General features: G+C 52.0%; 1 protein-coding gene across 1 annotated transcript in view; it reads left to right on the top strand.

Moving 5' to 3' along the window:
- The window catches only part of ARHGAP26 (Rho GTPase activating protein 26), a 440,213-nt gene that overhangs the window by 118,950 nt on the left and 294,158 nt on the right, over window positions 1-27,105 (top strand). Inside the window, exons 5-9 of the mRNA XM_062188919.1 lie at window positions 6,228-6,329; window positions 10,527-10,637; window positions 17,466-17,570; window positions 18,896-19,025; window positions 24,070-24,170. Coding sequence (XP_062044903.1) covers window positions 6,228-6,329; window positions 10,527-10,637; window positions 17,466-17,570; window positions 18,896-19,025; window positions 24,070-24,170 — 549 coding nt within the window. The remainder of the gene's footprint in view (window positions 1-6,227; window positions 6,330-10,526; window positions 10,638-17,465; window positions 17,571-18,895; window positions 19,026-24,069; window positions 24,171-27,105) is intronic.

Here is a 27,105-nt window from a genome sequence, read left to right as displayed (position 1 = left end):
GTGGAGGTCCACAGCTCTCAGCCTGAGCAGGGCTTGCAAATTTGACCCCGTGGGCACCTGGAGTTTCTTTAAAGGGAGGCAGAGCAAGCGCTTCGCCAGATTTTGCCACGTGTGAGGAAATGGGCCCTCTCTTGCCAAATCTTTACATTTTTCCAATGTAAAAAGAGAAAAACTCTGAAAAGCCATAGTTCTGTGGAATTTCTCACTGGAAAATAATTCAAAGTGTGTGTGTGTGTGTGTTGCACAGGTCAGAAAGTCGCATCTGCAGACCTGCCTCACCCCTGACACCACCACATGTTACCCCTGACCTGGGCGAACTATAGCCAAAGCGAGGCTAATTCTCGGGTGTTACTCAAAGACTGCAAAGGGAACCCTGTTCATTTTTCAAAGGTGGCTTCCCCAGGGTCTCCTGCCCAGTGTTAAATCACTCAGAATCCCCAGCCAGCTTGACCTTCCCATGAGTGTTAGGGCCTCCTATGGGGAAGACATTTTCATTGGAATCCTTGGAAGCCAAAAGCTTTACATTTCCTTCCTGGTTTTCAGTTCAGCCTCAGTTATTTGCACCACCTGCTGGGCATTCTGGGCATCACCACTCAGGCTTGGTGGGGACTTCATCCAGTTGTAAAAAGGCCTTGAAAATTGAGGGCAGGTGGGACAAAGCGGCTGAGATGTCCAGCTTAGCCCTCTCTGTCTCTCTTGCTCTGCCAGCTTTGTCACTATAAGAAGTAACTGAGGAGGAGGTTTATTTCTGCCCAGTTTTGGATGCGCACAGTCTCAGTCTGGCAGTTGGCTGGTCTGGCTTTTGGTGGCGACAGTGGACGTTCAAGCATATGTTGAGGAAGGGGCACACAGTGAAGCAGGAGGCATAGGGAGGCGGGGAGCCCCCTGGCCTCTGGGTCTGTGTGGCCTTTCCTTGTGGAGCCACTGTGATTCTGTTATGGGCACTGCCTTACCAACCCAGGGCCCCCACTTGGGCCACCCCTGGACGGAGTCCCCACCTTAATCCCGGAAGGCCTGGAGGACCTTGCATGTGACTGCCTGGGATTTTTGATCCATGGTTGGAGGAGGGGCCACGGCGGGCGTTTTCCTCCGGCTTTGATAACATGCCTCTGCCAGCCTTGGTTGCCGGTTCCCCAGGAGCGGGGCCTCACTGGCTTAGTGTCCGAGCTTAAGGTCGGTGTGATTTCAAGGATGCTTGATTCCACTAACAGAGTTCCTCTAAGACTTGGGGCCCACCGAGCGATGGCAGAGAACATGCCGTGCGTGGCTGTGGCCTCGGCCCTCCCTGGCTATGTGGGGCCTTCTGCTCAGCTCCCTGGGACCTGAGCATCCTGATCCCTGTGAGCGCTGGGCTGTGGCTTCTGGAGGTTGTGAGGGAGGGTCGCCTCTCCTCCCCCAGGTGGCTTTGGGGTTACTGCGGTGACCGTGGTGGAGTGGGCTCCCTGTGACTGACACCACGACCGTGGTGATGGGAGCAGCCGGCCTAGACACTGACATGCGGATGAGTGAGAGTTCCGATGGTCACTCACCAAAGCCTGTTTTCTCTTTAGGCACACGCTGTTCCCCGTTCATTAAATCATTAAAAATCATCGGTCAAATAGTTCGTTGAAATTAACCATCAGTCTTCACAGCTCGATTGGCCAATGTTTGGGGTGATTTTGCGTCCCTCTCTGTTTGTCATCTCCTTTCTTTATTCACTATATCCTGCTCTGCTGCCCACATACCCATACACCGGATTTCGTAAATGTAAGGAGATACCTGACAGTAAACCCACCTGAGGGGCTCAAGGGAAAGGTGTCAGAGCAGCGGGGGCTCCCTGCCTGCCTGGGGTAGTGCCGGAACCTGCCTGTGCAATGCTAAAATTACATCTTCCTCCGCCTGCCTCTCTGCTGCTGCCTTGGTTGTCATGACAACCTGTTGCCGAGAGCTGGGCGAGAAGGAGGGGGACGCGGACTTCCTGTGCTGATGTGGCTGCTCAGGGGTGGGCTACCACCTAGGAGCTTGGTGGAGCCAGTTGAGATTTCTGGGCCGGGGGATGTTGATTTCCCCCGCGTATACCTGCGCCGGTTTCTGAGACAGGTTTGGCAAGCTGGATGGTGTCGTGAGAGCAGAATAGCCTACTCTGGGGAGTAGTGGTTAAGAGCTGGGTTAGAGCGGCACTGGGGGAGTCCTGTCTCGCTGCTGCTGTTTGCGGGTAAATCTGGGAGGTTGCAGAACGTCTCGGCCCTTTTTCCTGATTGGAGAAATGGGTACGGTCAGGTCACTTGCCTCAGGAAGTTGCTGTGAGGGAGAAAGGAGTGAACTCACCAAAAGCACTTCAATCGGTCTATTGTGTCAGGTGTGTGGAGTGAGAACAGAGGCTGCCCAGGAGTCGTCTGCCGTTGGCTGCCGTCCTGGACACGCACGGTTCCTTTAAGAGATAGGGGAGTACACGCTCTGTGCCTGGCACCGCTCTTGGCCCTGGTGCTTGATGGAGAACAAAGCAAGGGTGGTTCCGGTGCTGCTGGTGTGGCTGGGGGAAATGCGTTAGACAGAAAGACAGAAGTACCTGTGTCATTTCAGGTGGTGGCAGGTGCGTGGAAGGGTTGTCTTCATGGTACGTGGGGCATAGAAAGCCAAGAGGTGTCCTTGGTGAAAAGGAGACAGGTGCATGTGGCAGCACCCTCTCTGTCACCACGGCCATCCCTGCTGTAGTGTTCTGAGCATGTCCCGTGCTGAGCTCAGTGTGAGGGGCCTTCAGGGAATCCGTGGAATTAATAGATAAGTTAGTGTCAGGACCACACATTTGGACATCCTTGAGTCGTTTTGTTGTGATGTGCGTTTCCTCCCGAGCTGTGGGAAGAGCCCTCGTGTGTGGTTTATCTCCTTTAGTCCCAGCGATCACAGCAGGAGCAGGTCCTCTTGTCCTAGCTTTGTTACAGTCTTGGAGCCCTGAGAACCCCGCGCTGTGGCCTCCCCTCCTCAGCCTGGGTTTACGGATGAGGATGCTGCCCCTGGAGAGAGGCTGTGGTTTGTTCAGAGTTGTGCCCTGCCGGCTGGAATCGGTTCCAGGATCCTAAGCCAGTCCTTCGGCCTCTCAGTGCTCTGTATACAGGGGCCGTGCTGGAGGTGAAACCGTCCTGTGTCCTGCGTGGCTCTGGGTAACGCCGTAGTGCCATAAACACACACACACACACACACACACACACCCCGCCTCCATGAGAGTATTTCCTCCGTGGCAGGGCTGTTCCCGTGCAGGCCGCGCTGCTGTTTTCTCAGGCCGGAAACGGCTTTGCTTCCTCTTCGCTCTTTGCCTCCTCCTTCCGCTTCTCTGCTGGTCCTGCTTGAGCGTGCCGTGGGGAGGCTGATTTGCCAGAAGGTCCGCATGCCAGTGTCACGCATTCCCCGGCCTGTGCTTCTCGCTGGCCAGCTGGATTGCGCTGGCCCCAGGGCTCTCCTTTTTGGGATTACTGACAAGGCTGCTGGACGTGGATGTGAGCAGTAATTAGACTTGGGGCCAGGCCAGCTCACAGGTCCTGGTTCCTATAAAGGAGTAGAGTTGCTGGGGTCAACTCTTTGCCTGTCCCCTTCTCAGATTGAAGGGGTAGTACTCCTCCAATTTTTTTCTTTGCTGGTTTGATATTTTATATATTATTATCCTTACATGTGGGTAGTTTTCTTAAAGAAGTTAAATGCAGGGCCTGGCGCTGTAGTGCAGCAGCTTAAGCCACTGCCTGTGTTGCCGGCAGCCCATAAGAGCACTGGTTCAAGTCCTGGCTGCACCACTTCGATCCACCTCCCTGATGATGAGCCTAGAAGGCAGCAGAAGATGGCCCAAGAGTGCTTGGGCACCTGCACTCACGTGGGAGACCTGGATGGAGTTCAGCTCGGCTCAGACCTGAGCATTGTGTCCAGTGGAGGAGTGAACCAGTAGAAAGAAGATCTCTCTCCTTCTCTGTCTATGTCTCTTCCTTCTCTCTGTAGCCCAGCTTTTCAAATAAATAAATAACTGATCTTAAAAAGATTTAGCCCTGTAGAAATGGATTCTTGCCAGTTACTCTGCTCACTTACTCCGCAGGTCTTAGCTCCCATCTCCCCTCCCCAGGGAGGCCTTCCCTGCACATCCCATCTGAAGAATCTCCGTGGTGTGGAGCACTGGTCGTAGTGATGCTGCTGCTTGTTTGTTCCCTGATGGTGTTTCTCTTTCATTTATTTATTTGTTTATTTATTGACAGGCAGAGTTAGACAGCGAGAGAGAGACAGAGAGAAAGGTCTTCCTTTTTCCGTTGGTTCACCCCCTAAGTGGCCACTATGGCTGTCGTGCTGCGGCTGGTGTGCCGCACTGATCCGAAGCCAGGAGCCAGGTGCCTCCTCCTGGTCTCCCATGCAGGTGCAGGGCCCAAGGACCTGGGCCATCATCCTGTGCCTTCCCAGGCCACAGCAGAGAGCTGGACTGGAAGAGGAGCAACCGACACAGAACCAGCGCCCCAACTGGGACTAGAACCCGGGGTGCTGGCGCTGCAGGTGGAGGATTAGCCTAATGAGCCGTGGTGCCGGCCGGTGTTATCTTTCTAGAACATTCCCACTTCAAGGATAGGGACTGCTTCTGACTGGCGTTGTCAGTGCCTGGTGTGGAACCTAACAGTGGCTGCTCGTTATGAGTTTGTTAATGAATAAAGAGATCGAGCGGAGCTTCCTGTCTGGCTGGGAAGCTTTTTCTGTCTCTGGTCCTGGGAGTTGCACACGCATGCTCCCCGCAGGCTCCATGTGAGTCAGAAGCAGCCCTGTTGCTGGTCATCTCGCTGTGGTGTAGCTGACCAGGGCCAGCCTCCTGCTGTGCCCTGGGCCACGGTCCCAGCTGGGACGTGGAAGGGAGAGAGACTGCAGGGTTGACCCTCTGTGTCCAGTGTGCTGGGAGTGTGCACTCAGGAGGGGCACTGCCCCGGCTCAGATCTCGGCCCCGTTCCCCTCTGGGGCTCTTGACAGATTAACTTCCCCGTCTGTAAGGTGGGGGATAGTGACAGGACCTCAGAGAGCCGGTGACGTGGAGGAGGCACAGGGATTGACGCACGCATCGCTGTGATTGTTTGCTTTTTGAAGGCATGGCTAGTGCAGGCTAACAAAGGTTTCCCAGGGAGAGAGAAAAATTACACAGGATCCCACTTCCTTAACTCGGGCATTTTCAGTCATGTGCATCCCCTCTCATCTCTGCACAGGGAGACCCCGTGCTGCATGCACCAGGTCTGTGTCGTGCCTTCCTGTCTTGTGTCCCTAGCGGTTTTCCACAGGAGCAGTTGTGGCTGTGGCGTGTCCGACGCTGTCCTAGTTGCAGTCCTGTCGGCTTCTGCTCCGCAGGTGCAGTGAGTGCCAAGGAAGATGGAATCTTTGCATCCAGATGCTCCTCAGCTTAGAGCCCACGTGTGGGGCGACCGCGTTGGGAGGTGTGGGTCTGTATGGCGAGGACTGCTTTTTGCTAGGGATCAAGGCTGGGTTTATCCTGCGTGTATCCACACGTCATCCATTTAAGCTGGAAGCAGTTCTGCCTTCCTTGTATTAGCATGGGTTACTTCGCTCCTTTCTTGGGGGTTAGAGACTAGAAATTTGTGCTTCAAAATGTAGTATCTTAGAAGTTGGACTTCCTGGCCGGCGCCGTGGCTCACTAGGCTAATCCTCCACCTGCGGCACCGGCACACTGGGTTCTAGTCCCGGTCGGGGCGCTGGATTCTGTCCAGGTTGCCCCTCTTCCAGTCCAGCCCTCTGCTATGGCCCGGGAGTGCAGTGGAGGATGGCCCAAGTGCTTGGGCCCTGCACCCCATGGGAGACCAGGAGAAGCACCTGGCTCCTGGCTTCAGATCAGCGCGGTGCACTGGCCACAGCACGCCAGCCGCAGCAGCCATTGGAGGGTGAACCAACGGCAAAAGGAAGACCTTTCTCTCTGTCTCTCTCTCTCACTGTCCACTCTGCCTGTCAAATAAATAAATAAATAAATAAATAAATAAATAAATAAATAAAAAATAAAAAGAAGTTGGACTTCCTGCTTTCCCCTGCTTAGTACTGGGCACGTACCTGTGACAGGCAGATGCTTGTTCCCGAGGGGCTGATTTCATGGGCATTGTTTGCAGAGTGGGAGCGAGGTACGTGCCGCTGCCCTGTGCTCAGGGGAACACAGCTGTGACGCTGAGCAGAAGGAGTGTGCAGGCCTGGGGTGGCTTTTATTCAACATTTTCTTCTTATTCTTTTTTGGTCAGGAAGCCAAAAAGAAGTATGACAAAGAGACCGAGAAGTATTGTGGCATCTTAGAAAAACACTTGAATTTGTCTTCCAAAAAGAAAGAATCTCAGCTTCAGGAGGTGAGACCTTGACGGGGACCCCGAGTAGTTTCTGTGTGGTACAGGGGGATGGGCTGGCTGCTCTGTGCCCCAAGATCTCGGGGTGGGGGTTGGAAGAGACCTGGGAAAGCCGGCATTTGGTCCTGATCCCGCTCCCCCTGCCCGATGCCAGGATGACCTTTGCACCTCACCGGAGACGGTGCTCCGCCTGCCCCAGGTCCTCCCCTCCGCGGACACTTGCCGTGACGCTCTTCCCTTGCCGTCCTTTGTGTGCTGTCTCGCGCCCATGGAGCTTCACAGAGCTCCGAGGGCCGGGATCGGGCTGTGGCAGGCCCTGGGTTTTCAGGCCAGTTCTCTAGCGTCACTTGTTAGTTGTACCTGAACCGAGTGACAGGCACTAAAAGCCCAAGAACCCGGCGGCCGCTGCAGCCCACACTTCCTGAATGCATGTTCGGGGCCCGAGAACGTGGCCTCCTGTCCACTGCCCTGGAAGGCTTGGGCCTGAGTGTGTCTCCATTTTGCAGATGTGGACACTGAGGCTGCCAGTAGCCGGTCAGTCCTGGTCTCGTGCCAGACGTTGTCAGCCCACATCCTCTATTCAGTGATTTTTTTCGCAGATGTTAACAAATAAAAATCAACTTTGGGAGAAGCATTATTAAACACCTGTCATCCTGTTACTGGCATCTACGCACTGATTATTCAGCACTGTTTCTTGATTGCCAGCTTCCCAGCCAGTGCCTGGAGTCCTTCCCTCAAACTGAAGGGAGACACTAGGGAGCAGCAAGCTGGGATGACACTGCCACCTAGTGGATGGTTTTTTAAATCCGTGTTCAATAGCTAAGGGGTAATTATTGTTGGTTCCTTTGACGCATACTCATTGGATATTTGTGTGGGAGTTGTCTGGCTCAGGGAGTTTTGTGGGGAATGAAATGAAGGATCTACTTTCATGGAACTTATGGGCATCCTTCAAAAAGGTGGAAAATGAAATTGAAAGGCAAGTTCATTTTTGTGCAAAAAAAATTGGGATCCATGCCCATGAGGGTCTTCACCGTATTCACGAAAACTGTCTGATGAGACAACAATGTGTGGATTTAAAAATTTTGCTGCGCCATAGGGCCAGTGCTGTGGCGCAGCAGGTTATTGCTCTGGCCTGAAGCGCCGGCATCCCATATGGCCGCTGGTTCAAGACCCAGTTCCACTTCCGATCCAGCTCTCTGCTATGGCCTGGGAAAGCAGTAGAAGATGGCCCAAATCCTGGGGCTCCTGCACCCGCGAGGAAGACCGTAAAGAAGCTCTTGGTCCCTGGCTTCGGATTGACGCAGTTCCAGCCGTTGTGGCTATCTGGGGAGTAAACCAGTGAATGGAAGACATTGCTTTCTGTCTCTACCTCTCTCTGTAACTCTGTCTTTTAAATAAATAAAATAAATCATAAAAAAAAGGAAGCAAGGGCTGAGGGCATCACCTCCCTTCCCTGGAGAGTGTCCGCGACCTGAGCCAGTCTCATCAGCTAGAACATGCTAGCCCCAGGCCTTGCTCCTGGATCAGCTCACAGACCCATAATTGGCGTCAGCTCTTCCCTGCTCACAGGGCCTGCCTTCTGGTGCCTTCATCCACTCCTCACTGCAAAAGGAGCTTGGCATGTATCCGGGACCACCCTTTAGCCCCCTGGCTGGGAGAAGGCATGAGACATGGGGGAGGTCAAGGGGGTGCATGCATCCCACAGGGTAGGTTTTGGGTTTGCACAGGAGGCCACGGAAGGCTACACAAGCATACTGGCCATGGCTGGCAGGAGCCCAGTGGGGAAGGGTCTCAGCCCAGTCATTTAAGCCAGGGGTGTTGGGGGGAGGGGGCTTCTGAAATCTTGCCTCTGGTTCAGTCCTGTCAGTTCCTTCCCTAGGTGGGCACTTTAGAAACTCCCTGTGTCGAGCCCTGCAGGTGGTTCCCATGCGGCAGGCGCTTTGCATACCAGCTACTGCTGCTGCATTTTACAGATTTATTTATTTATTTGAGAGGTGGGATTACAGATGCAGAGAGAGAGAGAGGTCTTCCGTCTGCTAGTTCACTCCCCAAATGGCTGCAACAGTAGGAGCTGAGCCAATCCAAAGCCAGGAGCCAGGAGCTTCTTCCAGGTCTGCCATGCGGGTGCAGGGGTCCAAGCACTTGGGCCATCCTCCGCTGCCTTCCCAGGCCACAGCAGAGAGCTGGATTGGAAGTGGAGTAGCCGAGACTTGAACTGGTGCCCATATGAGATGCTGGCACTGCAGGCGGCGGCTCCACCTGCTCTGCAGCCACTTCGGCCCCAGCATACAGGCTTCTGTGCACTGACGTGCAAGTTCCTTGCGGAGGAAGTTGGTTGCACGAGAGATTGTATGTAGTCTTTGGGTCTGTTTGGCAGCATCTGGAACTTTGCCAGGACTTTATTTTCATGATTTCTTGACCAGTGTTTCTCTTCTTAGCTATGCTGTAAGCTCCACGAAGGAAGTTTCTTTCTGCTCATGTTAGCTGAATATGAATGAGTGATTTGCTGAGTTCAGATGTCGGAGCAGTGTGTTGACTTTGTATAATGGAAGGGGTCTGTCTCTTTTCTTTGCAAGAATCTTTATTTGAGAAAAAGAAAGAGGGAGAGAGAGAGAGGGGAGGGGGAGGGGGGAGATGAGCTTCCATTCCCTGTTTCACCCACCAGATGACCTCAATGGCTGGGGCTGGGCCAGGCAAACCCAGGAAGCCAGGAATTCAGTCTACTTCTTCCACGAGGGTGGCAGGGACCCAGTCGCCTGCGCTGTCCTTGCTGTCTCCAAGGGTGTGCATTAGCAGGAAGCTGGAATCAAGAGTGCAGCAGGGACTCGAACCCAAGTACTGTGATATGGAATGCAGGTGTCCCAACTGGGAGCCTAACCACGAGGCCTGAAGCCTGCGCTTGGGGGAATCTTAACAAAGGAACACTTGAAAGACAGCCTCCTCCGGGAGCTTTGCCCTGGGAAAGGGCAGTGTAGAGTGGCCTTGGATACCAGGGTTTCTAAGCAAGCAGCGCTTTGTTTCCTGCCAGCGCGGTGTCTGTTTGTATGAAAAGCTCCGCTGACTGTGGTCTTTGGTCAGAGTGTGCTTTCAGTGTGATGAGGTGCTCTGAAGGAGTGAGCTGACGCAGCCTTGTGTGGACAGGTCCAGAGCGCCCCGCTAGGAGCCACGCCCCATCAGCACAGCCTCCTGCTACCCCTTCTCGAGGTCCCAGAGCCCCGGTGTCACTGGGCCCGCTTGTGGTGGGGTCCTGGACGTGGAGATACACAGAGGAAGAGCAGAGTCGGCGGGAGCGGGGCAGTTCCTCCTAGGGGTCAGCTGACTGTTGGTCCTTGAAGCTAAGAAAATCCTCGGGGCTCATGTCCACGTGTCTTCTGGGGCTGATGCTGTGGCACTTGCAACCAGGACATTTTTAGGGTGCCAGTTGGTAGTCCTGGCTTTTGTGCTTCCTATCCGGGTACCTGCTAATGCACCTGGGGAGGCAGCGGAAGATGGCCCAAGTGTTTGGGCCCCTGCCACCCACGCATGTGGAGACCAGGTTGGGGTTCCTGGCTCCTGACTCTGCCCTGGCCCAGCAGCCGTCTGGGGACTGAGCCAGCAGAGAGCAGATCTCTTTCTCTGTCTGACTTCCCCTCCCTCTCTGTCACTCTGTCATCCTCTTAGAAAATTGAGCTTCTACGAGGTTCCCTGCCCTGTTCTCACATCAGGAAGGACGGGTGAGGATGGCCATCGGCAGGTTTTCTTTTTTGATTAAGAACAATCTGTCTGCTGTGGACCCCAGGCCTGCTCCGGGGTGTGGGGCCACACAGGAACCTAGAACGTCTGAAGGATGATCAAGGGTCTTGGAAGGAGATCCGGCAGGATGGAAGCCGCTGGGCTGTGGACAAGCTTGTGTGACCTTGGTCAAGCTCCTTGAGGCCAGGGTGCTTCGTTTTCCTCCTGTGCGTTCGCCGTGAAGATGCTGTGCCGGTATATGAGCTTAACGAGGAGTCGGCCATGAGCGTTCGTGAGGAGTCGGTGAAGCGGTGGACGTCCAGCTGCAGGCCCGGGGCCCGGTCCGTGCGCAGCTGACTGTGACTGTTACTTCCGTGCTGTGCTCTCTTTCTCGTTTTCGTGAGCCCTCACCAGAGCTGGTTGTCTGGCCTCTTTACGAATGCTGTCCTGGGAAAGTGACTTGACTTTTCGGTCCTGTCCCGTGTGTAGGCAGACAGCCAAGTGGACCTGGTCCGGCAGCATTTCTACGAGGTGTCGCTGGAGTACGTCTTCAAGGTGCAGGAAGTCCAGGAGCGCAAGATGTTCGAGTTCGTGGAGCCTGTGAGTACCTGTCCGGCGTGGATGCTGGCCCTACACCCCCGCCTTCACCTTGCACTCCCACTGCCCCGTGGATGACGCAGGGCTCCCGGTTGGGATGGAAAGGCTGAGAGCCCTGGTGCTCTGTCTTTTTCGGCCACCCCGGCCTCTCCCAGCAGCCTCTCCTCTACAGCCACAGCAGGGGCAGCAGAGCAGTCGGCGGAGGCGGCTTCCTCTCGCTGCCTGCTGCTCCGTGGTCTGCTGTTTGCACTGGGAGTGGGAGGCCAGCAGGGAGGAACCGGCAGCTCGCTGTGAAGTGTGGTTACTCTGGACTCTCCCACCCTTCCTTTCTCCCACAAATAACCCAGATGTCGTCGCTGCCCGAGGAAGTGGTGCCGTCCTCGCGGTGCCCCCGTGCGCAGAGCCCCTCCTCCGCTCAGGCAGGCGTTAGAAGGCAGTGGCTCACCGTGGGTTCCTTAGGACCAGAGCAGCAGAGGGGTTCTGCTGAGGGGACCTTGCTGCAACCCAGGCTTGGGCATTGTCCCAGGGCGGGCAGAGTCTGGCTTCAGCTCAGGCCCAGGAGCCTGGTTGTGGTTTGGGGCAGACATGGGGCTGCTGCTCTGCCCTGCTGTGGCCGCCCTGGTGTGTGGAAGTCGAGGCAGGAAGATTCCAGAGGAATGAGCGTGGCCCACGGGCCTCGGCTGAGCGCCTGAGCAGGCCCTGGGCTTCTCAGGCCGCACTGCAGCCTCGATTCGCTGATCTCGCCTGGGCTGTCCTCAAAGGAGGATCTGCCTAGTTGTAGGGAAGGGTGCTTTTCTTAAGCAAATAAGAATGTAAGGAAAGGAAAGAAAATGATCATTGTTTTTCAGTAGGGAGTGCTGTGTTCCATTTCTGGTTTTTTTTGTTTTTTTAAACTTGTTTTTATTTATTTGAAAGGCAGAGAAAGAGAGGCAGAGAGATTGATTGATTCTGTCTGCTGGTTCACTCTCCTAATGGCCACAACAGCTGGAGCTGGGCCAGGCTGAAGCCAGGAGCCTGGAACTCCATCTGGAGTCTCCCATGTAGGTGGTAGGGGCCCAAGGACTTGGGCCATCTTCCACTGGTTTCACAGGTGCATTAACAAGAAGTTGGATCAGAAGTGGAGCAGGTGGGAGTTGGATAGTGCTTTGATGTGAGGTGCCAGTGTCATAAGCTGAGGCTGGTCCCTGTATTTCAGTTCTAATTTTTATATCTGTGGGATGTTTCTTTGGCATATAGATTTGCTAGTAGTTTTGTCAGGATTCCCATTGGCTTTGGAATCTGATAATAGGATCTTTTACTATGTGGGAATTATGATCTTAGGATTCCACTCCCAGCCAATTCCTTTAAAGCCTTAATTAACCTTTTGTGATCTGAATACAAGGGCTCTGCGATGAGTTCATGGAAAAGCCAGCACTGTGGCGCAGTGGGTTAGTCTTCTGTCTGTGGCGCAGGCATCCCATATGGACACTGGTTCTAGTCCCAGCTGCTCCTCTTTTGATCCAGCTCTCAAACATGGCCTGGCTAAGCAGTAGAAGGTGACCCAAGTACTCAGGCCCCAATACCCCTGTGGGAGACCCAGAAGAAGCTCCTGGCTTTGGATCAGCTGAGCTGTAGCTGTTGCGGTCATTTAGGGATTGAACCAGCCAATGGGAGACCTTTCTCTCTGTCTTTCCCTCTCACTGTCTGTAACTCTGCCTCTCAAATAAATAAATAAAATCTTTAAAAAAATGCTATACATACATTTCAAAATGTTTTTTGGGACCAAAATATGCTCTTAGTGACTTGTTATACCAGCGACTAAGCATGGCTAGTTTGAGGTTCTTGGAAGGATTAGACATTGGTTTCCAGAGAGCCTGTCAGATAATGGCATTCTGTAAAGAGTCAAGCAAGAACAAGCCTCAAATTGATAGGGAGGCTTGGGTGGAAGGATGGTGAAATCATTGATGCCTTATGGGACGTTTATGGCAATAATGCCCCAAGAACTCTGTGGTTTTTAAGTGGATGTCTCCTTTGAAGAAGGGACGAGATGATGCAGGAGATGAAGCCTGCGGGAACAAAGCATCCGCGTGAATTTCCAAGGGCAAATTGATCTTGTTCATGCGCGAATGGAAGAGCATCCGCACTTGACAGCAGAAACAATAGCCAACACCGTGGACGTCTCAGTGGGTTGGGCGTACGTAATCGTGACTGATAAATCAAAACGGAACACTTTCCTCTCAGTTGATGCCACAGACGAGAGTAGAGCCCAGATCAGCTGCAGACGAGAGCAGAGCTTGGGGTGGAAATGTTGAACAAGTGAGATGGAGAATCTGAAGCAGGACGTGGAAATCTCGATGATCCTGAAGACAAAGTGCAGTCGAGGCAGTGGCTGCCCAGTGGCCGCAGTGGCTCAGCCCGGGCAGAAGTGAGCTGGTCATGTGCAGAGGCCATGGTAACAGTGTTTCGGGATGCTCAGGGGGCTGGCTGTTGACTCCCTGGAGGGCCCAAGAATGATAATGTGTACTTCTACCAAGAGAGTGTTCTGAGAAAATTAGCCAAGTCTTCAGCGGAAAAGCCCCGGGGGCAGCTTCCCCAGAGTCCTGCACCCTTCGGTGCTCCCAGTCACTGCTCTCATCACTCAAGGACAGGTCTGTGAGAGTTCTGCTGGGAAATCGTCAGGCATCCCGTACAGACCTGATTTGTGTCCACCTGACGTCGTTATGTTTCCTCATCTTTAAGGTGTGGGCCCCAAGGATTTCTTGGTGCCATTCCTTCCTCCCCTGTCCTCCAGCTTCCTTCTCTCCTCCTTCCTCCTTGCCCTGGGCCTCTCCCCTCTCCGGTCTGGCCTGCACCACAGCACGTCTTCCGCGTCAGGCCAGGTGAACCTGTTTCTTGCCGCCCAGCTCCGCAGTGCTTATGTTATGTCAGGGATGTGCATGGTCTTCACCGCCCAGGGTATCATCAGTGTCTCCCGGGAAGACCGAGTTGAGGGAGCTTGGTGGCTCGGCTGCCCTACTGTCTGCCGTGTCAGTGAGTGCTACCTGGTAGCTGTGTGTACCAGGCCTGCTGAAAGGAGTTCTCCAGACTGGGTGGGAATCTTGTGTCCCAGCTGGAGAGGCCAGAGTGTGAGGTGTGGTGTTGGCAGGGGCATGCTCCCTCTGACACCTGGGAGGAGAGGCTCTGTCCTCTCCCCAGCTTCTGGCCCTTTGCTGGCCATTGGTGGCATTCCTTGGTTGATAGAAAGGTTTAGAAAGTTCACCAGAAAATGGAAGTAAAAGATGAGTTGATTTGGGTGCAGAGTCTTTGTAAGATACATGCTTAGTTTCTTTTGTTTTATAATACTCATGTTCCATGAACTTTCTGAAGACCTCTTGTGTGAATAGATTTTAGATTTTTTAACTGACATTTTGATTTCATCTTCCATAAGCTTTATGAGGTCCCCTTGGGTGCATCGTGCCCGTCCTCCCTCTTCACATGGACGGCTTCCCTCTGTTTGTGTCTGTCTGTGTCCAGGTTAATGAGGACATGGCCGTGTTGTGCTCCTGAAAGCATTAGGGCCCACCCTAATCACCGTATTTTATAACTTGATTGTCTCCGTAAAGACCCCATTTGCCAATAAAATCTCATTCTCAGATGTTGGGAGTTGGGGCTTACCTGTGTGTCTGAGGGAACACGGCTGAATACGTGACAGTTGCTCTGGTCTAATGGGCAGCCAGAACAATGGCAACAGTGGCACCTTTGTTTTAAATAAAGTAAATGGTGTCCACGGTCAGCGAGGAAGGAGGAGTCCGTGGTGCTCGCGGCTCCCCTCTGAGGACCAGCGGGATGGGTGGGAGCCCGAGGTGGGCAGGGAGGCCCGCCTTACCCAGCCTGGGATTTTGTGGTTGCCTGGTGGAGGCGCTGAGCTCTCTGAGCTGACGGCCAGGTGGGCTGCGGCAGAAGCCTTTCCTCACGGCAGCCGAATCCTCTGTCTGTGGGGTCCTAAGGCCTGGACTCTGATTTCCTGCAGGTGATGTAGGTGCCAAGGTTCAGAGGGTCTGGGGGAGGGCAGGGAGGCAGAAGTGGGCCGCAGTACCAGTAAGGCATCGTTTCCCCTGTGGACGATCAGGGCGGGAGACCAAAGGACATGCATATGGAAATTAATGTTAGCAACTCTCTTGCTTTTGGAACCTTTGCTTGTCTGCCCAAGTGGCGTCTTCTCAGTGGGCTGGTTGAGAGTACTGAATGAGCCTGAGAGAGACAGGCCCTTCTGCACAGATCAGAGTTCATGGGAGGAATGGCCTAAGAATTGAGCTCCTTGTTTTCTGCGTTATCCTCACGCAGGGGTGAGCTAGGGCCTCAGACAGTGACGGGGCCCAGCAGGGAGGGCAGAGATAAGAAGAGGAAATGAGGGTTCTTACTGTGAGTACCGGACTGCCTTGAGCATGAAGAGCCCCTTCTGCTCTGTCCCTGAGGCCACCCAGGCCAGAGAGTTTCATGTAGATGAAGTGTGGAGGCTTTGGTCCTCTTCACAGAAGAGAGTTCTTGGCATTGGAAGCCTGTGGTGACTCTGTGGTTCTCACTCACTCGCTGATTTGTGTTAGGGATCTGTGTATGGTTCCACTAGGTGCCTTGACAACCACAATGCCCCTGACGCCTGCTTCCCCACCTCCCATGAGAATCCAAGGGGACAGAAGTGGCTGGGACAGTGGCAGAGGGATGTCACAGTACTATATTGTTTATCTGATTTCTCAGTGCACAACTCTTTATTTATTTATTTAAAGATGTATTTATTTGAAAGGCAGAGTTATATATAGAGGGATCTTCCATCTGCTTGTTTAGTCCCCAAATGACCACAATGGCCTGGGCTCAGACAGGTCAAAGATGGGAGCCTGGAATGCTGTCCAGGTCTCCCTCGTGGGTGGCAGGGGTCCAAGTACTCGGGCCATCTTCTGCTTTCCCAGGTGCATCAGCAGGGAGCTGGATTGGAAGTAGAGCAGCCTGGCAGCTATATCTGCTGTGCCACAACACCAGTCCCCAGAGCTCTTTGACAAACTCGGCTGGTTATGTGACTTAACCTGAAGACAGGTCACCACTCTGAGCTTAGAGAGAGTGCCACTTGGCCGTGGTGCCTACCATCGCTGCTGTAAGCCAGGTGAGAGCGTGGGGTGGGTGTGTGGGATGAGATCCACATCCTTTTTCGGTGAATATTGGGGCTGCTAATCAGAAGAGGCAGGGTCTGGCGCTGTGGTGTGGTGGGTTAAACCACTGCCTGTGACGCTGGCATCCTATATGGACACTGGTTCATGTCCAGGCTGTTCCAGTGCTGATCCAGCTCCTTGCCAACGGCCTAGGAAAAGCAGCAGAAGATGGCCCAAGGGCTTGTGTCCCTACCACCCACATGGGAGATCCAGAAGAAGCTTCTAACTCCTGGCTTTGGCCTGGCTGAGTCCTGGCCATTGGTGGTCATGTGGGGAGTGAACCTGCAGATGGAAGGCCTCTCTGTTTCTCTCCCTCTCTCTCTGTAGCTCTTAAAATAAATAAATACGTCTTTTTGTTTGTTTGTTTGTTTTTTGTTTTGGTCTTTTTTTGCTTATTTATTTGAAAGGCAGAGTTAACGGGGCATGGGCTCTGGCTGTGTTCCTTTCCTCACAGGCAGCTGGAGGGGCCAGGAGAGCACAGCAGTGGAGGGGTTGGGTTCAGCTCGAGGACAGATGTTGTGGGGACATTGTTTAGTTTGGAGAAGCAAAGGCTGGAGGGGGCTCCCGGTGGGGACATGGATAGTTTTTCAGTATACAAGGATTGGGGTGGACGGATGTTTCACTGTTCACCAAGGACAACACTAAATAGCGAGTGAGCTCACTGGGTAGCCTGAGAATGCAGGGAAGCCCGCGTACCTGAAGGGGGGGCAGCATGGGAATAATTAACTAAAGGAGGTCCCGTGTTGGCTTCTGGGTAATTTGGGGAAAGCACAGAAACACACGTCGGCTGGAGTCTGATCTGGGTGAATTTCTGTGCCTGCCTCTGCCAGGTAGACTGCGCACTCAGAACACGGTGGCTTCCTTCTCGCCTGTGCTCTGCGTCGGGATCACCGTCTATTATAAATGTCAGGGCAGGGGGCCGGTGTTGCGGTGTAGCAGGGTAGAGATGCCACCTGCAGTGCCAGCATCCCATATGGGCGCCGGCTCAGGACCCGGCTGCTCCACGTCTGATCCAGCTCTCTGCTATGGCCAGGGGAAGCAGTGGAAGACGGCCCACATCCTTGGGCCTCTGCACCTTCGTGGGAGACCCAGAGGAAGCTCCTGGTTCCTGCTTTGGATCAGCTGAGCTCTGGCTGATGTGGCCATCATGGGAGTGACCCAGTGGATGGAAGACCCCTCTCTGCCTCTCATTCTCACTTTGTGTAACTCTGACTTTCAAATAAATAGATAAATCTTTAAAGAACAAATAAATAAATAATGGCAGAGCGGAAGCCGAGCCAGAGCTCTGGTCTTTGGTTTCTGAAGACCTGATGTTCTGAGCAAGTGTTAAGGCTCACAGGGCGGGAGCAGCGGTGCTGCCACCCAGGAGACCTGGTTTGGAATCCTGGCTGCTGCTCACTGGGTGTTTCGGGGCGAGGTGCTCATTAACCTCCCTGAACCTGCTTCCTCGCTGGTGAAGCGAGGGCTGCAGTGGTCCTTAGGTCGTTGGCTGTCTGAGAGTGCTGTGGAGCCGAGGAGCGCACAGTGCCTGGCGCACAAGGGGTGCGCAGCACTTGCTCGCCCGTTCTTGCTGCTGTGTTCTCGGTTTTCGCAACAGCGTCGGGAGCTCAGATACACCCACACAGTGTCCCCTTTCAGCCTGCCCGTCTCACTGCACCTTCCTCCGTTCCAGCTGCTGGCCTTCCTGCAGGGCCTCTTCACTTTCTATCACCACGGTTACGAGCTGGCCAAGGATTTTGGCGACTTCAAGACACAGCTGACCATCAGCATTCAGAACGTGAGTGGGCAGAGGGATGGGCTTCCTTTCTCTGGGTAAGCAAAGGGAAAAACAAGTGTGGGTCTGGTTGCCAGGGAGCCCACCCACGTGGCCTGGAATGCAGGGGGGCCGGGTGGGTCTTGCCTGGGTCTGGAGGGCAGCAGGGGACAGGTGTTCTGAGGGTGGCCCGGGTCAGACACCTGCTCTTTATTATTTCAAAGCCCTATTTATGTTCTGTATGTTCTCGGATGTGCTGCTGCCCATTTTGCTGGAGATCTGTCGCATCACAGTCAGGATTTCCTTGGGAAGTGGAAATCCCGCCCAGTCCAGCCCAGCCTCCCTCTGTGCATTTGGCTGCCTGACATTTTAGAGTGTGTGCTCAGGGGATGGGGGTGGGGGGCCCGTGCTGGCCTCCTGCTTAAAGGATGTGCTCTTAATCCATCTCCTAGGAAGGCTCACTGGAAATCCCAGCCAGTGTCCTCTGCTCCCAGTCTCCTCTCCCCAGTTATAACACTAGGTCTCTGTGCAGAGAATCCCGCGTGGGGCTTTTAAGAGCAGTTCCTTGGGCTCCAGTGCTCACCTTCACTGCATGCTGAGCCCTGTTAGTCTTCCTCTTGTCTTTGTTGCAGGGTGACTGTGTAGGAAACAAGCCCGGGTATGTCTGTGTGCTTGTGTGGCATAGTTGTTAGGAGCCAGGAGCTGCCCTGTCCCCTGTGTCATGAGCAGGAAGTCGCAGAGTGTCGGGGAGGTTTCACAAAGCAGGGCTTCCCTCAGGCTGGGTTCCTCCCGGGGCCATCTCTGCAACAGAGATGTTGGTGCAGCAGTTTTACTGGGGGCAGTGGCACAGAAACAGCTGGGCCAGGGTGAGGGTAGCAGGATGGCGAGGCCTCATCAGTGCCCCCAGGGCCCTGGAGCTAGGATGGGTCTTCATGGTGGGTCTGAATAGAGGCCGGGGGGCCTGGCTTGTGGCCCCTTCCCCTTTTGCCTTGAGTGCAGGAGTTTCATGCAGGTCTGAAGGCATGAAGACCCCTGGCCCTTCTGCAACAGAATCACTTTGGATGCTTATTCAGAGCTCACATTTCAGCGTCTAAGAAACTAAATTGGTATCTGGGCGTGAGGCCTGGGCATTTGCATTTTCTGTAAGTTGCCTAGATGGCTTTGATGATTGCTAGAGTTTGAGAGTCATTCTGGCATAGGACTTGAACACCAACATACAAAACTCAGGAATGAATGTTTGCCCCATCCCTGGAAGGCTGAACGTGCATTCTCTCTCAGGTTGAGTTTCTGAATGGCTGGTCAGAAGTTTCATTGCTTCATTGCAATAAGATCCCTCTCACTCATTCCAGACAAGAAATCGCTTTGAAGGCACCAGGTCAGAAGTGGAGTCCCTGATGAGGAAGATGAAGGAGAATCCCCTTGAGCACAAGACCATCAGCCCGTACACCATGGAAGGGTACCTCTACGTGCAGGAGAAACGTAAGTGCTTGCACTGACCACTTGGCGTGCACTGGGCCCCTTGCCCGCAAGGCGGAGGGCACGTCCAGCAGCGCCCGGCCTGCGTTAACATGGGTCTGGGTCTGAAGGGCAGTCAGTGATCTTGTGCTTCAGTTTCTATAGGGAAAGGTGGTGTCCACTGATTTGTCTCCCTCAAGTGACATATTCGGAGTCCCCTTGGGAAGCTGGGATTCCCTGAGATGCTTCTCTCCCTGGCATCGCTGGGCTCTCGACGATCCTCTGTCCTTTGCGTGGTCTCACATCCCACATCCTGAGCTGCGCAGCCTTGAAGAGGTCCTGCCCGCTGCACGGCGCCGTCCATCAGGGTCCTCATCTCCAGCAGCGTTACTCTTTTCTGACAGCTGTTTCAGCGAGGCCCCAGCGGTTAGGACTTGGGTCCTTGCCCTCTTCTCACCGCCCTTCTTTCCAGCCCGTGACATTTAAGAAAGGTAGAAGCGACAGCTTAGAACAAGCCTTTGCACTCCTGAGAATGAGGTCAGGGGAAGAGATGCCAGGTGCTGCGAATGTGGGGCTTTTAGTGCCTCCACGCATCTGTGTGTCAGGTCTGGAGAGAGAGGGCTTTGTGATGGGGCTGTGCTCTTCCGGGGAGCTCTCTCAGATTTAATGTAGGAATGAAAGAAAGTGAATATATTTTTTTAATGAGTCGTTCTTTTTCTAGTCTCCTCCTCTGCTTTCTTAGGAGAGCTCAATGCTCCTCCCAGATGTGTGGCAGCTTTGTGTTCTTGGATGTACTCCTGATTTAGAATTGGGCAGTGTCTTCGCTCATGGAATAGAATAGAAATACATGATTTTACTGATGATTCTGTGTGTTGATTACCCACGAATTTGCTTGGTCTTCAGATTGTTCGCTTGTGACAATGAGGGCAGTAGTGGGGTTGGAGGTATCAGCTGTGACCAAGATTTTAAGTCACTGACCCTTACGGGAAAGAGCTGTGGACCTTTGGAAGAAATGGAAGCAACTTTAGTTGCAGGTGTCATGTAGGCCTACACAGAAGGTGACCCCAGTTTTGCCTACTGAAGTCCTACTCAAAGATGGTTTTAGGTCTATTTATATTTTCAAGATTGCAAACATTTAGCTTGGTGCACATTTAGAATGCCTTATGTATTAACAGCATTCACTTACATATAGGAAAGCAATGTTGCTTTTTTGTGTTGTCACATTCCATTCAGCGATTTTCTTCATCCCTTCATGTGTTCTTCCAAGTTCATGTGTTTATCACCATTAGAGCCTCTTTTTGGTTTCCTAACAGAATAATCCAGGGGGGACAAGTGTCGTGGGAGCATAGCTTATTTTTTTTCAAAAATTTTGTGCAATTTTTCATAATTTATTTGGAAATAATGTCAAAAAATTGGAAAAATTATGTAGGTCACATTGTAATATTACTAGATGTAACTAGTTTTGAACATGTCAGCACAGTTACACCGTTCTTCCTATATTGGGTGCACAATTGCCCAGCCCCCACCTACATGCATGCGCGCACGCGTGTGCGTACACACACACACATATACACTCCCTGAACCCTTGGAGAACAGGTTGCATATCATGTTCCTTTAGTGCAAATTTTCTAAGAATATGGCTATTCTTTCATGTAACTGCATCCAGGGGATTGATAACTGATACACTTATTTTTTTTTTAATTTATTTCATTATTTGAAAGATAGAGAAAGATCTTCCATCTGCTGGTTCACTCCCTAAATGGCTGCAATGGCCAGGGATGGGCCAGGCCAAAACCAGGAACCTGGAGCTTCATCCAGGTCTCCCATTGGGTGCAGGGGCCCAGGCACTTGGGTCATCTTCTGCTGTTTTCCCAGGTGCATTAGCAGGGAGCTGGATCAGGAGTAGAGCAGCCGGGTCTCAAAATGGCACCCAGATGGGATGCCAGTGTTGCAGGTGGCCACTTTCTGTTGCAGCACAACACTGGACCTACTGATACACTATTTAATCTTAATTCCATTCCGTATTCCTGGCGAGGCCAAGGCAACTTCAGCTGGCTGACAAGGACACAGCTAGAAGGTCTGTCTCAGCAAGGCACGAGAAAGACAGCTGCGGTCCTCTTGGTGGTTTTAGGATTGTTGGGAACTACACTCTGCATAAGAAAGCCAGAGCTTCCTGGTAGCCCTGCTAATGATTGCTGTATTCCTATTCTTAGGGAAGAACGCTTAGTCTCGTAATCCCCAAAATGTCCATTGCTTTGCAGAATTTTAATCAAGCAGAATGTTAGTGTAGGAGAAGGGGTTAATGCTTTACGCAAGGTTGAACTGTTTGTGGAAAATAATTAAAAGGCAACGGGTTCCCTGGTATATACTTCCCACTAGAATAAAGATAAATGTTATTGAAGCTTTAATTCAATATGTGCTACAAATACAACAATGCTTGGGATGTCAAAACTGTGGAATAGATCTAAGTGAACTTTTAGATAAGTACAATAAAAAAATTAAAGAATTACAGAAAGAACTGCAAAAGAGGGGATACATTTAAAAAAGGGGCCTGCTTTGAACATGGGGCTTCTAGTAAAGATTAGATTAGGAAGATAATATTCTAGCTTGTGTAGCCAATTTCTGCATAGCTCAGCAGCACTCCAGGTCTTGGCTTGTGTGGGCAGCCTGTTATCTTGCACCTGTCTGTGATAGTAACCCATGCTCTGAACATGCCCTTGAATATCGTTGTCTCGCACCTGTGATTGTAACCCATGCTCTGAATATGCCCTTGAAAATCAAAGAAATTGTAACTAGATGAAAGTGGACCACAGACTTGTTCTTGTAAGTAGAAAGAATCATTATGTGACTTAGAATATAAAAATGAAGTCTGGTGCTCGAGAGCCAGAGCCATGCCATCAGCGTTGCTGTGAGTGTGTCTCTCATTTCTTCGAGCACCGACACCTCTCACACCTTGGGACCCCTGGACTGGCTGGAGCTGGTCTCTGGCATATTCCAGTGTTGCCTGTAACACTGCTGTGAAGCATTTTGCTTTCCTGCAGGACAGTATCTCATATGCATATCGATGTTCGTTGCCATGGCTTCTGTCTCCTTTACTGTGCACTGGTTCCTTTGCCTTTCACTGCCTTTGAGGACGTTGATGTGTTGGAAGGACGCAGGCCAGTCCCTTTAAGGAGTCTTCCTCAGAGTGTGCTCATGATTAGATTGAGGTTATGCCTCCCTGGTGCAATCCCACTTAAGCAACACTGTGTGTGTCTCTGGGACAGTGGTCTGATGCGTGTGCTGTCCGTCTGCTCCTCAGTGGTGATGTGAATTTCTCCATGGTACAGTCGCTGTTTTGCCCTTGTAACTAAATAGCCATCTGTACGTTGCTACCCTAAGATCCTCTGACCATGTTTTTCCCCCATAGATTTAGTGTCCATTGACAGTCTTTGCCTGAACTGGTCATTTCTCTGATGGTTGCAAGGAGGAAATTTTCTAGTTGTTATTTATTTCTGTTACTATAGGGAAATGCCATCCTTTCTCTTCCTTCCAGTTTCTCTTCCTGTCCCCCTGTCCCCCTGTCCGTCCATCCATCCATTTTTTCCGTCATCAGTATGGACTTGTGCATTCCTGTTTTATCGACTTATCTATAATCTGCTAATGCCCTTTGTTTAGCTTGATGCTCAGTTTGTCCATGCTCATGCATTTTTGCAATCTTTCTGTCGTGCTATCACATTAGAATTTTTTCCACCAGCAAGGAGAATGCATTCAGATGATTTTTTTAAAAAGATTTTATTTTATTTGTTTGAGAGGTAGAATTATAGACAGAGGGAGAGACAGAGAGAAACATCTTTCATCCTCTGGTTCACTCCCCAAATGACCACAGTGCCCAGAGCTGAGCCGATCTGAAGCCAGGAGACAGGAGCTTCTTTCAGGTCTTCATGTGAGTGCAGAGACCCAAGCAGTTGAGCCATCTTCCAGTGCTTTCCCAGGCCATAAGCAAAGAGCTGGATTAGAAGATGGGCAGAAGGGACACGAGTGGGCGCCCATATGGGCTGCCTGCCCCTCAGGGGAGGCCTGGCCTAACTATGTCACAGCTCTGGGCTTCGGGTGATTGTTGATTTCATTTGTCCTTGATGCCCCCATGGAAGCACTTGCTGCATTGTCCACATTTACTAAGTGACATCCAGCATCTGTGATTGGCAGTTATACCATTAATAATTATTACATCCTTGCTAATGCTCTTCATGATTTTTATTTTTATTTTTTTCAAATTTAACTGTATCTGCTATATGATCGCTATAAGCTTCCAGAACTAGTATTGACCGAGGTCCTTTTAGGCTGACAGTGCCTTCTCTTCCTAATGCTCCTTTGTTAAAAGAATTGGCCCCGCACTGAGTAAAATCGGAGGTGTGGTAAGAACTTGATTTCATAGCGTTTTCCTCCTTCCCAAGGGAGAATTTCGAAGGACAGCCTGCTTAGATTGCGCGCGGGCACTCGTAGTCACTTCCTTTCTGCATCTGTGGCGTCTCTGAGGGCTCCTTGGCTGCTTTTCAGATCTTCTTGAGCTCAGTCAAGCAGACATGTGGGTTTGGGAAGTAGGTCAGCGCCCCTGAGGTCTGTGCGCAGAGTCGAAGAGCAGCCGTGGGGGGAGTGTGATGTCATCACACAGATGGGAACGGTGACGGCAGTTGGAGGAGGCGTCCTCCGTTCATCCCTCAGTCATCCTCCTGTCAGGGAACAGCACGGAAATAGGGAACAGCACGGAAATAGCACGTGGAGTCTGATGAGGGGAATGTGAATTAATTTCCCCAGGGAACCTCTTCTTCCCTTGTATTGTAAGACCGGCTTACAATGTTGCAGGAGTGGGAAACAGTCTCTGGTCCCTGGGGGAAAGCCTTGGGTTGGTTCCCTTTGCAGCCTGTGGGATGGGATTTCCATCTGTGTGGTGCTAGCTGGGGTGGAGAATATATTGCCCCGAAGGTGATCCGAGGGCAGGTGGGTGCTGCTGTGTGATGCTTCAGTTAACGAGGTGCAGCATGGGGCGGACAAGCACAGGTGTTTCACGGGGAGCCTTTCCTTGCAGGTCACTTTGGAACTTCCTGGGTGAAGCACTACTGTACGTATCAGCGGGATTCCAAGCAGATCAGCATGGTGCCGTTTGACCAGAAGTCAGGAGGAAAGGGGGTGAGTTCATGTTTTAATTTCATGCTTGATTTGCTTGGCTAATATCTGTGAACAGTGATTCTAATAGGCTTGTAAAGTCACAATGCCAGTCTTTCACTGTTATTGCCAATTTTTATACAGCAGCTCCAGGAGGCAATGTGCCTTTGAAGAATGATGAACATAAGAGAATTGTTAGTTCTGAGTTCTATTAGGAGCTGTAGTTGAGAAATTTTCATATATTCCACACGTGTACACTGTCAAGTGTGTGCAGTGTTTTCACACGCTGCCATGTCGTAGATGACCTCATTCTGTGGAACTGGTTCATGCCACTCATACTCCATATCCACAGGACTGCCAGCTGACCGTTCTTTTTAATTTTTTAAATATTTATTTATTTGAAAGACATAGTTACAGACAGAGAGGGAGAAATAGAGCAGAGAGAGAGGGAGAGAAATCTTAAGTTTGCTGGCCTGGGCCTGAGCTTGGGCCAGGCTGAAGCCAGGAGCCTGGAACTCCATCTGGATCCCCCGTGTGGGTGGCGGGGCCATCGTCCACTGCTTTCCCAGGGGCACTAGCAGGGAGCTGAGTGGCAGTGGAGCTGGTGTTCAGAGAGGATGCTAGCATTGCAGATGGCTGCTTAACCTGCCACACCACAATGCAGGCTCCCAGCTGATGCTTCTGTTGTTCTTACCTGTTGCTTCACTACAAGTTAGTCCTAAATGTAGCAATGTTTAAAACCTCGCCATTTCAGTGTGTCTTGCGGTTTTGGTGGGTCAGGGATTCAGGGGGCTTGCAGGTTCTCGTGAGGTCCCATCATCTGGTGCTAGAGCTGTAATGAAGAGGGTCTGACGCAGTGCGAGGCTGGCCAGATACAGCTCCTCCCCTCGCCTGCTCTCCTTGTCTGCCTCTTCCCGCTGTCCCGGGGTGACCTCAGGGCCTGTCTGTCGGGTCTCTCCATGGCCTCCTTCGGGCTTCCTGACAGCTCCGTGGCTTCAGGGCAGCTGCAGGTTTTCAGGAGTGCATGCTCTAGCAGCTGACGCAGACCCTGCATTGCCTTTTAATGACCTGACCTTAGAAGCCATTAGCCTTTGTCAGTTAAAAACAAGGAAGTCATTAACCTTATTTTTGCCCTATTGGTTGAAATGAACCCCAGAGTCCCCTGACCCCCAAGTTTCAATGGGAGTTTCAATCTCCCTTTAGAGATTTTAGTGTTTTTAGTAGAAAATATTTACATTATGCTCAGAATCATTTCTGTGGTTCTGTTCTTAGCATAAATGATTTTGTAGTGGTGCCTCGCTATGGTCCTCTGTAAGCGTTCCATGCCTGCTCTTCTCTGTGGTGCAGTTCTGTGCACGTGTCAGGTTTGCCTGTGTGTGGCGACGGCGTGGAGAGGTGAAGAGCTCCGGCTGTGGCATTGCACCTCCTGTGGCCAGGACATCAGGTGCTGCATTCCTTACCTGTGCTAGGCCCCTGCTCTCTTCCGCTCCCAGTTTTCCTTCCAGCTTTCTTGTCCTTGAGCCATGGTAAAGGAGGTTGGCAGCATCTGTGTTCCCTCCCTGTATCTGAGCAGTAGCAAAGCCCTTGTCATGATTCTCGCCAGAGGAGGGGTTGACTTGCAGAGAATCCCAGGAAGGCGGACATATTTTAATATCGTCACGTGGAGAGATGAGAGGCAGTGGGAAACGAGACACTGCGTGAATGGGGCCCCCTGCTTTTCATGCAGTGGCAGTGGAGGTGGGGCCTGCGTTCTGCAAGTGGAGCTTTTAGTCCTTGAGAAACCAGCATCCTTGAATCGCTCTCCCCCTCGGTCTTTATTTTGGAGCTTTTTATGTTGTGTTTCCCCAAACCTTTAATGAAGAACTCTCTTGTAGTTTCGGTACCCCTATCTTCTCATACTTGAAAGTGCAAGGTGGGGACCAGTTATGGCAGAGGTTTGGAAGCCCAGATAGGAAATGCCCCACTAGGTTGTTCACGGGTGTGTATGAGTTCACAGATGTATCTGAGGCCATGGAAATGAACTTGGGACAGGGCCTGCCACTTAATGAGCGCTAATTAGGACCTCGATACCATGATGGACTGTATTCATTTGTCACATTTATTTTACCTTTTATACTTTCCAGTATCCCTTTTTGTCCTCTATCATAATGTTGGATTCAGTCTTCCTTCTTCCAGAAAGGAGGAAGTTGAGAGGCAGGTGTTGTGCAACAGGGTTAAGCTCCCACTTAGAACGCCAGCCTCCCACATGGGGGCACCGGTTCAAGACCCGGCTGTTCTGCTTCTTATCCAGCCCCCTGCTGACATGCCTGGGAGAGCAGCAGAAGGTGGCCCAAGTCCGTGGGTCCCTGTTGCCCAGCTGAAAGACCTGATGGAGTGCTTGGCTCCTGGCTTTGGCCTGGCCCAGATCCAGCTTTTGCAGCCATCTAGGGAATGGACCAGAGAATTGAAGATCTCTCTCTGTCTCTCCCTCTCTCGCTCTCTCTCTCTAACTCTGATTTTCAAATAAATAATCTTAAAAAAAAAAAAAAAAGGCAGAGAGGAAATGGAGGTTCTGAGAAAGTGATCTCTGAGGTCATGCGGCCAGTGGGGTACAGAGCCAGGACTCAAACCCCGATCCTTGGTCTCAGTCTGCTGATCTAAAGCCACTGTCGTTTCCATGATGTCGCTTGCTCTGCCCCACCTTTGGGAGGAGGAGTGTGACGTCATGGCAATCTGTAGGGAGGGCTTTGGGCTGTCTTTGCACTCATGTTTGTCCAGAGCTGTCCTGGGTGCTGGTGGGCTTCCCAGGGCCAGGAGGATGTTTTCTGATCCTGACGTCCTCTTCTCCATCCTTTCTGCCCCTCACTGTCTTGAATTTGGACTTTTTTTCCTTTAAATCATGGGTGGGGAACCTTTTCCTGCCAAGGGCCTTTTGGATATTTATAATATCACAGTTATCAGCTTAAACTTTGCTGGCTGT

Source organism: Lepus europaeus, chromosome 4 (genome assembly GCF_033115175.1).
Source record: "Lepus europaeus isolate LE1 chromosome 4, mLepTim1.pri, whole genome shotgun sequence".
Lineage (NCBI taxonomy): Eukaryota > Metazoa > Chordata > Mammalia > Lagomorpha > Leporidae > Lepus > Lepus europaeus.
This window is presented reverse-complemented; position numbering and strand designations above follow the sequence as displayed.